The 10,454-nt window shown below is 40.1% G+C and overlaps 1 protein-coding gene across 3 annotated transcripts; it reads right to left on the reverse strand.

Moving 5' to 3' along the window:
• Window positions 1–385: 385 nt before the first annotated feature.
• On the reverse strand, window positions 386–10,142 carry LOC117734168 (sodium-coupled neutral amino acid transporter 3-like). Of its 3 annotated transcripts, none has more exons than XM_034538319.1 (16): window positions 9,964–10,142; window positions 6,669–6,749; window positions 6,449–6,533; window positions 6,188–6,303; window positions 4,903–4,976; window positions 4,457–4,549; window positions 4,277–4,358; window positions 4,114–4,196; window positions 3,898–3,956; window positions 3,664–3,801; window positions 3,399–3,478; window positions 3,202–3,302; window positions 2,932–3,056; window positions 1,089–1,233; window positions 828–931; window positions 386–703 (listed from the first exon to the last, which is right to left on the reverse strand). In XM_034538319.1, the coding sequence occupies exons 2-16, from the start codon at window positions 6,707–6,709 to the stop codon at window positions 599–601; spliced, it is 1,431 nt and encodes a 476-aa protein (XP_034394210.1). In that variant the 5' UTR covers window positions 6,710–6,749; window positions 9,964–10,142; the 3' UTR covers window positions 386–598. The 3 variants fall into 3 exon arrangements, with proteins under 3 accessions (XP_034394210.1, XP_034394211.1, XP_034394212.1); XM_034538320.1 differs by lacking the exon at window positions 9,964–10,142 and adding an exon at window positions 8,438–8,628; XM_034538321.1 differs by lacking the exon at window positions 9,964–10,142 and adding an exon at window positions 8,147–8,350.
• Window positions 10,143–10,454: the final 312 nt, after the last annotated feature.

Here is a 10,454-nt window from a genome sequence, read left to right on the forward strand (position 1 = left end):
ATACAAAAGTCAGCAACAAGTGTATCTTGGTAAATTGCAATGGTTAGGGAGGAGCCGCAGACTAACCCTCACCGATCAAATTGAACTGAATCTGTTGAATGTTGTATTTTACAGTCCTGAATGTATAATGAAAACCCAACTGATGGGTGAACAAACTCAACTTTTTTTTTGTTGCATGCAAAATAAAGGGAATCTTTCTGTTCTGTAAAATCTGAGATGGTGGGGAAGTAGATTGGAAGGATTTTGGCAGTGACGGAGTTATTCCAAGGAACTTTACACATCCCTACTACTAAAATGGGATTTCCATTTGAGTCATGCTGTCCATCCTTTTGCTATCTTGTGTATTTCTACACATGCCTCCAAACAACATGAGCCGTGACACAGGTTTCAATCAGTCAGAGCACATTGCTTTACTTTGCCCTCTCCATATCATGTCAACATGCTTTATTTTTGCTGTCGTTGAAGGTTCTTCACATATCCTTTGCCTCGTGCAGCCAAACTTTCCTATTTGGCTTTGGATGAGCAGATGAGGGGTAATTTAATGACTGGGAGAGCTTTGGTTGGCATTCTTCATTGTATCTCTGTCCAGTCACAACTGCTAGTGCCCGCCTCCACTTCGAGACTCCCCAGTCACCCAATCAATAATGATGAACGACAAACTCATGATCATGAAGAGGACTCCCAGGGCAGCAAAGCAGGCGGCCTACAGGAATGTAAAGGGGGAAAAAATGGATATTTGTATCCACAACACATTCAAATTACTTAAAAATGTAGATAAAAAGTTGAATTCGTAGCATTCATTGAGAGCTGAAGGAACGAAGCTGTACCTGAATCTTAGGTCTGGACAGAAGTGCCTCGTGGTCTTCAGGAACGATGCGGATGTAGAAGACTCCAGGTAGGATGAAGATGAGGCAGGGGGCAGATGTGGCTCCTGAAGATGAAAGACGACGACGGGGAAGAGAGTGAGTTTATTAAATGTTGAACACGGCAGCCAAAGTGATCTCACAGTTTACAGATGACACAATTCGCACTGTAAACATTTGCAGCGGAGCCCAAACCAGACGGTCATTCTTCCTGTGCAAACGTACCGATGAGGCCAAAGATGTCGCGGATGGAGGGCACGAAGATGACCAGCAGGTTGACCACAAAGATGAGACAAAAGGCAATGCCGATGTGGACGAACCAGCTGAAAGGCTTTTCGGGGAACAAGATTTGGAGCAAGGCCCTGCGGATCTACGGAGGGAAGAAAGGAAAGAGGGAGGACGTCATGCTCTTCTTTACAAAAAAGACACGCATCCAGATTCATAAACAAAATTATATATAAAAGTAAAGTTTGATCTTGTTTTTTATCACCTCCGGGAAATTTAGTGTTACAGAACAGCTGTTGCGTAATGCAATGATAAGTTCCTATAGACTAGCCGATACCTATTTTTAGTAGGTATCTTGCCTATAGTGCCCGTGTGATAAGTAGTGCGACGAATTTGAGAGTTTCAACTTGCAGAGAAACATTCGGCAGCATCGTCTGCTCTCTGTAGGCCTACAGTCATTTCATATTAACTGGGTATTTCCACAATATGGGAAATTCCTTTATTTGCTTTCTTGGTGAGAGGTGGATGAGAAGATGGATACCACTCTCGTATCTATCAGCTCAATACGAAGCTGGAGCCACCAGCTGGTTAGCTTAGCATGAAGACTGTAAAGATAGCTGGCTGCCTACCAGCACCTCTAAAACTCACCAAAGGCAACCAGTGCAGACTCCAATTAAATAACTAATAAAAAACACAACCCAACTCTAGACGGATTAAACAAATACATTTAAATTGAGCTATTGCGGTTCTTGTAGATGCATCTTTTGACTTTTGGACAGAGCTAGGCTAGTTGTTACGGTCTTTATTTAAAGCTAAGCTAACGGTCTCCTGGCTTCAGCTTCATATTGAATAGACAGACATAAGAGTGGTTTCAATCTCCTCATCTAACTCTCTGCAAGAAAGTGAATAAGCATACTTTCTCGAATGTTTGCCTATTTCTTTAACCTGTAAAAGGTTTACGATATTTTTCCACCGATATAAAATAATAATAACGTTGGTCATTTTTAGCATATACAGACCATTCTGAAATTACATTAAGATTATGTTTAAAAATAAAAAGAAGCTGTAGTGTAGACAGTCGACGCACTTTAAATAGAAACAGCCGTTTTGGAAGTTACACAGCAGACACAGGACCGTAACAGTAGGACTCTTTCAGTGCCTCAATATATACGTCTTGAATTATTCCTGAACCTCGGTTATGTTGTGTACAGAATACATTAGTAGTATTTTGGGCTTAAGATGATCAGTTCATAAGTGCAGAATCTGCCTAGACATCATCTTTGGGTAAAATTTAGGAAATAATGTCAAGTGTTCTAATTTGGTCTCGGGCCTATTGAGCAACAAAGATTTTTTTGTCCCAAAAATAAATCCCTCATTAAAAACAATGAGCATTGCATGCGGAGTGCCAGATGGCTACAACTAAGGATCATCATTCATAATGTTGATTTTAATGGTGACACAGGGGATATCTTCCAAAATGGTGAATTTTTTTTTATATACAGTATTTATATTATGCATAACATTATGCTCTTGATTAATCAGTGTGATATATGAATAATATATCAGTACAAAAATAGACAAATATAAATAAATTACATTCACAGAAGCTGGAACTATTTGGGCTTTTAAAATAATTAGCTGATGAGCAAATTAACATGTAGAAGTATAGTTAACAAGTCAATTAATCAACTAATTGTTTCTGTTCTATATTCTTTTAATCTCCTCTTTTGCATTTATTAGTTTTAATGATTTTATCTGAATATACTTTTGATATTATTGTTGTGGAAAGTGAAAGGAAATCATAACAAGCGTTATCATTATTCTTGTTGACAAGACGTCTTACCGGGAAAAGAACCACGGGGACAGTGAGAGTGACGGCCATCAGCACCGCCACACGCACACAGAGAACCAGGACATCCAGTCTGCCCTCTCGACTGTAGGTGTGCAACAGCTCGGACTCCACATTACCTACCCACAGAGAAACCCTTCACATATCTCACGTGGCCTTTCCTCATTCACAACATTGGAAAATGCACATTCATTTGAAAATCTTTCCATTCACAACTTCAGAACAAGGTGACCTTTTGACTCTCAGGAGTAAAGAGTGTCTTACCATAAAAGGTCAGGTAACCAAAAAGAGCCGTTAGCAGGTACATGACAAACATGGCCAGGACGGAGACGTTGGCAACGTTCTGCATGCGTTTCTTGGTGGCACTGGGGGTAAAGGCAAGCAGAACGATGACGTTCATTTCACTACAACTTTAAAATGGCACAGCATTTTGTGAAATGCGTGGCGACATTCTGACTCACTCTCGTAGCTCGGTGTAGATCGGCAGCACTTCCGGGTGGCAGACAAACGCGAAGGCCAGAATTGGGACTGTGTACGCCGTCTAAAAGCCAAACAAGCCAACGGTCACTGAGCAACCCACCAAGCATAACACAATCAAATGCTTGTTTTGTTGATATAACTATGCTAGTGAATCTGCGGTGCGAAACATTAAATAAATATACAGCTGGCGCTTGAGGAAAGTAGGCGCAGGTAATGTGATTTTTTTTTCTTTTTTCTTTCTCTGACCTGTGAGTTGACAGTAAATAATTTGGCCTCACAGGAGTCGTCTGTCCCATTAATGTCAGTGTGGGTATGAGCAATGGGAGTCATGTTATGATATTCATGTTCCAGTGTACAGAGGGTGTTGAATTTCTTGTAGATGACCTGGGGAGAGACACCCGTTGGTTAATTATAGATACATATTTAATGATGTAACAGGTTGTGTTATTCTGTGTCTTTTGCTGTAATGTTTAGACTCACCGAGATGAGGAAAAACACCATGCAGGATAAGGAGAACCCACTCGTATAGCCCAAGTAACCTGTGATGCAATGATAATAAGATGTTGCAGAATGATTTATAGTATTCTGGAAGTGACGGTCCTTTCATTTCAATACAGCACAGGGTAGTGGATACATGAGAGAGCATGGGCAGTAACACGTGGAATAAAGGAAAAAAAGACGGAATGAGAAACATACCGAGGCGTTTCATGAGCGCTAGAGGGAGGATGACGAGAACGCTAACAATCATGATCAAGTAGTTTCCATTCATGAACCACTCTCTAAAAGAAAAGAAGAAAAATGTGTTAATCGCCAAAGAAAAAAACAGAAACAATAGATGACTCATGAAAAAGACACTCACCCTGTGTTTGTCTGTTTACCGAGGAAAGCTATAATAACCAGTGGCAACTCAGACTTGACGATGAAGAGGTAGCTGGACATTGCTAGAAGTGGGGGAAAAAAGTCGCTTTTAGCACACACGCTTTCATTCATAGATATCAGACATATGAATGAAAGGGAGGAAACGGTACGACGTTCATACCTCCAATGTTGTGTATTGTAATGATGCATGCGGCGAGCATTTTCCCCGGGGCACCAAAAGCCCGATTCCCGAGCTGCTCATAAGCTCGAATGCCTGAAAAAAAACATGATGCATACGCGAGTGTGATGAGTCGTGAATGCAGGATCGACTCTCCGGCTACGATAGAGCTATGAATCAGGTCCGATCCTAGATGAACCCACATAGTTTCTGTCCAAGCCCGACCGAGCCCCAACCACGGCAGTAGGTTCGGGCCCGAGCCAGAGTAATAAAAAAAAAAAAACTGAATTCCCACTATAAAAATAATTAAATAAATACATGTTATTAACTTTAAGTCAATTGAAGTCTTTTCATTGCAGTAACAAACATTTGTGAAACAATCTCTGACATATTTCTTCTCATAGTGTTTTAGCACAGCCCAAAAACTGTAATATCACAGATTGGCTTACCAACAACTCCAGCACTTATCAGCAGGAGATGAATTGAATATGCAGACAGGATGGCAATGGACACCAACAGGATTCTGGAAAAAAAAAAAAAAGCAGAGATTTGGCAAACGTCATTCATGTAAAAATAAATAAATATATATAAAATCACATTGCAGAAATGTAAACACACATATTTTTCTTCTTTAATCGTGCTCATTATCTTAATAAATAATGACGGGGAAAATAAAACTGGTCTTCAGAAACTAAACTCTAACAAGTCATTCTTGTGATACTTTTCTTTCTCCCCCGCCCACACCAGTGAGTTTGGCTTTGAGAGGCCGGCTCTCCAGCTATCCTCCACCTCCCCCCTGCCACATAGCACAGGACTGATCCAGGCAGGCGTGTCTTGGATCTGATCACTACCGGCTATTTTTAACCATTCAAATCTTATTTAGAGAAGCGTGTGTATGAGCTCTCATGTACATTCTGACAGATGAGGCTTTCGTATTGGCAGCTGTTGTATGTGTGTGTGTGTGTGTATGTGTATGTGTACGTGTACGTGTACGTGTGTGTGTGTGTGTGTGTGTTACACCTGGAGCTCACACAGGTAGACGCACAGAAACAAAGCCCATCCCCCCCATGGCCCTATTTCTAGCCTTATAAGGACCCTCTTGACTATCCACTCTATCGACCAACTCAAACCTGATTCTAATGTTACTTGAATTCAAACATAAAGTCATGGTTATTTATAATCTACTTATAGAGCACTTTTCAGGCAGAAGGCACAAAGAGTTTTACGTTGTTAGGAAGCTAAAAGACTTTGAGATACAAGCAGCCACCCTTTATACAACATAGAAGATATAAAATAAGTAAGAAACATACAAACATACAGATGTTAGCTCAAAAAGTAAAATCTGTCATTATAAAATCATATTAATATTAAAGTATTATTATTGTGGTATTTTAGATATAAAGTATTATTAATATTCTTGTTATTATTAGTTTTTAATATAATTGCTCTTCAAAAAAGTGGACCAGCCAGAATGACTTAAAAACTCAAACTCATAAACAAATATACAAACTTCTTGTAACCCCATGGTGTGTGCACGTTTGACTTTTTTACCAAATGCTAAATAAAAGTCCCAAGAAATCAATGTACCGTTGTCCATTTTGGACAAGCGAGGACAATATTATGACTTTAAATACTTTGCTGTGACCAAATTCATGCACCATACACAAGCTCACTGACAAATACAGCCAGGCACGACGTCGAGCCCACATGAGGACCGTGTTTGCGTAGACTCACAGAAAAAGAATGATTCCAGTGTTGGACATTGCAAAAGCCAATCCCAGAATTCCACTGCCCATAATGGCGTTGCTGAGATTAAAGACGGACATGCCAAAGGAAGTCTTTCCCTCAAACTGCAGGAGGAGGACAACAAAGGAAGTTACACGTACACATCGATTCGCCAATCAAATCAACGACAGCATCATTATCAAATCACTGTATCGGATTTAACTGCAGAAAATCAAAACGGACATTTTTCTTTTAAAGCGGAGCACTCACATCTGTGAAGCGAGTTTCTTTCTTGACCCCGGTTTTCTGTGGGAGGAACTCCTCGTGTTCAGCCAACGTATCCAGCCCATCAAACCTACAATGGGGTAGAAATCATTGGACGGAGGGAGCCACAAAAACATACTGCAGCTTTTAAAAGCTGGACTTCCAACACTCTTGCTGCGATGCATTGTACATGTATTATGAATGACGGTTCATTTGTGAATCTCACCCATCATCCCTGCTGTGTCCGTTCATTTTCTGAAGCTCCATTCTGGTGGGTGGGGTTGTGACTCCTCAAACTGTCACACGGCTGGAGGTAAACAGAAAAGAACTTGAATGTATAGTAAACACCAAAATCTCCTGAAGATTTGACCTTTTACTTTTACACAGATAAGGTTTAATGTTAAGCTGGGCTGTTTGTTTTTACACAACGTACATAACATTCAAACGTATACACTAATCTTGCCAACATGTGTGAAGAAAACTGCCAGCAGCATGACCTCAGCATGTGACTTTACCTTTCATATAACTATAAGTATAGGCTCAGAGCAAGTATTGTACAAGAAAGACATATGGTGTTGGCTCTGGTCTAGAATACAGTAAATATGTTACAGTGGCAGACTGGCAACGGCTTTTTTAAGGTAAACATAGTTATTTAAACTTCAACAGAAGGAAGAAACACGGAACACGACTACGGGAATACAAACAGAAAATGCCATGTTGTTTTAAAAAGGGCAGATCTACTATTTATATCAAGTCTTGAGACACGTGTCACTGACATTTTTCCTGCTTGCCAAGGACATCAAGAATCTTTTCTTTGATTTTGGCGATGAAAAAAAATAAAATAAACACCCAAAAAACCTGTAACGCCGCTTAAGTTTTGGAATTCTGCTCAGATCACTGTGGGAGTAGTTCACACAATAAAATGCCAGCTAAAAAAAAGGGACACTTGGGATGTAAGTCCAATTAAAGCTTGACATGAAAGGCTTTAAATAACAAATGTGGTCAGCGGACTTATGTTGCTCTAATCTGTTGTGGGCCACACAAAGCTGGCGTGGACGGACTCTGGGAATGAGCGTAGGCCTGTGCTGCAGCCACGGGGTCATGGGATCCTTCTCTTTTCTGTGGGTCAGACTGCCCTCAGGACTTTCACAGCTGACCCCTAAGGACACACTTGCACTACATTGAGCCATTCCTTAAGAGTTTTCACCAAATTAAATTGTGTTTTATCCAACGGCCATTCAATGAACAGGCCTGTGGACGGACAGTAATTCCTACAGCTTGGTGGTAGATAGCAGCGGGCCACAGAGATAAACAAAGGGTTCCCGTGTATTTAGACTAAATGCAGTAGCCTTTCCCCTGCATGCTGGCCTCAGGTCCATACCAAACAACTTCCCCATGGTCCACAACCAATGCACACAACCAACAAAGTGGAGGCTAAATGTCGGGAACAGTTGGACATTTAATCTTTCACAAAAAGCCAGTTTTGATGGATGCATTACAACTCGCGCCACATTTCAAAAGGCAGATTTGACAAATGGGACATGCTTTGCATTCTCATGCCGGTGGAGATGGAGAAACAAGACAAACCTGGTGAGCTAGGAATATATTTCAACGGCCCTCGTAAGGCGGCTCTAACACGATAAGAGTGTAAAAAAAGAAAGAAAGAAAAAAAGTCTCAATAAAGAAAAGTGCTCCTGCACTTACCATATCTGAACAACCTTCTTTTTCCAAACAGCCTACCCCATGCACTTTACAAAGTGTTGTAATCAGAACATCTATCTAAATATGACATTAATCTATATAATAATCGTGTTAATAACCTTTAAAGTTAAACACAGCAGTTATTACAGCAGCCTTACTATCCAGCAGTGCCTACCACATGGCTCCTGTCTGACGCAACACCAGCTCACTATTGACAGTTAGCCCTTCCCTTCTATTCCTCAACATCTATAACACAAGAACACACACACACACACACATTGTTCAGGACCTTACCCTCGTAGTCCAGAGCAAGGCTAGCTCTCTTTTCTGATAATTGACCAAATAAATCCTCGTGCAAGTTAACTAAATTTCCAGACACTCCCAATGTTTATGTATGGCTTTATTCCTATGAGTCTCTCCAGAGCTCCTTGGTAGTGAAGGGAGGGAGTGAGAGAGATTAGAGGCTGGAGGAGTGAGCGGGGAATAGTTACACCCATATTTAACCCTTTGTTAAACCCGTTACAGGTAGAGTCACAGTTCCAAAAAGGCTGTGGGGATCCACTCACCGGGTGTCCACACTAGAGATTAATCAAAGGTAGTAAGTCACCTGTAGTTTTAAGAGACAGCCTGCGGTTCAAAGCTACAGGGAAATCCCAGGAACCCGTGAAATCAACAGGGCGCCCGGGGTTCATCTACTGGAGACACATTACCATGTCATTACAGACTATGCAAGCGGGAAGGAGGGGGGAAGTGGGTGTCAACTGAGGTGGGCTTTGTTTCAGCATTGGCAGCTACTCACTGACAGTTTGCATCCTGCTGGAAGTCACAGTGATGGTAATTAGCTTAGGAGTTAAGTGCTTTTTTAAGATTGCCCACATGTGATTGTGCTTAAGAGTGGAAACATGCATACTTGATCCAAAGCAAACAGCAGGAATGAACATGGCCCTTCCAGCATGTATGTATGTATGTATATATATGTATGTGTGTATATATATATATATATATATATATATATATATATATACACACACATACATATATACACACACACATACACATATATATATATACACATATATATACATACATATATATATATATATATGATGTACAATATATATATATACATTATATACATACATACATATATATGATGTACAATATATATACATATATACACACACATATATATATATATATATACATATATATACACACACACATATATATATATATATATATATATATATATATATATATATATATATGCAAGTAAGCTGTGTTCAACCTTGTGCTTGTTCAGTTAAGATGTCATCCATTTCTCAGGGTCGACGTTTCCGTTGACAGATAAAGTTCAACTTAACTGAGATACAAGCTTTGTCTGCACACCCAAGAAACACCCACGTTGCCTTTATCTCACCATGACACAAATCCTTTACTGGAAAATGTGTTTAAAAAAAAAAAGTTTGATATCATAGAAAAAGAACACTTTTTAGATTAGAATCTAGATGAAAATAGAAGAATGAAAAGCTCATTCCTTCACCTTAAATCACCCTCAGTTAAACATGTGGGTAGGAACAATCCAGGGCATATAATCGACATACTTGTATGCTTCAAATCTAATTATTCAGGAACCATTTTGTCTTCAAACCATGTATCAAATTTTACTTTTTAAAACAAACAGCGATGCCAGCATTTGCAGCCAAAATGATCTCCCATTTCAGTGAGTCTGCACAAACTATTTTCTTAAGTAATTACCCTGCATTTATGCATATAGTGGCCCAAATGCTGGAGCCTGCCGGCCTTTTTCTGGTACTTACCACTTGAGAAACAGTCAGGCAGATGGATGTCCTCCGTCTGGACAGGAGTAACAGGGTAAAAGATTAAACGTGTTGGCTGGATCACATCTGAAACAAGTCATGAAGTTTACTGCAGCTGTAAGAGAGAAAAAATGGGGGAAGGAGGGAGGTAGTAATGGCACATGTTCAGAAATGTCCTGCCATGTCACAAGCTAAGCCACTCCCTCTTCCTGCAGACTGAGTAGGCCAAGTGTTCCTCTGCAAGTACTGTGAACCAACTGTATATATATATATTTGGGCACTGCATTAATCCTAGTGTTTTACCCCAGGAGCATTTTTGGTATATGAAAAGCAGATGCCTAAAATTATATGTGCAAATAATAAATGTGTGGCTTTGTAAAGCCACACATTTATTTATGTTATTTTCATTTCTCCTTTGAGCTTCAGGTTCGTACCATCATCTCACGAACACCGCCACCTAGTGGGCACAAACAGGAAGGTACCAAAGAAAA

The sequence above is a fragment of the Cyclopterus lumpus genome, chromosome 7, assembly GCF_009769545.1.
Source record: "Cyclopterus lumpus isolate fCycLum1 chromosome 7, fCycLum1.pri, whole genome shotgun sequence".
Lineage (NCBI taxonomy): Eukaryota > Metazoa > Chordata > Actinopteri > Perciformes > Cyclopteridae > Cyclopterus > Cyclopterus lumpus.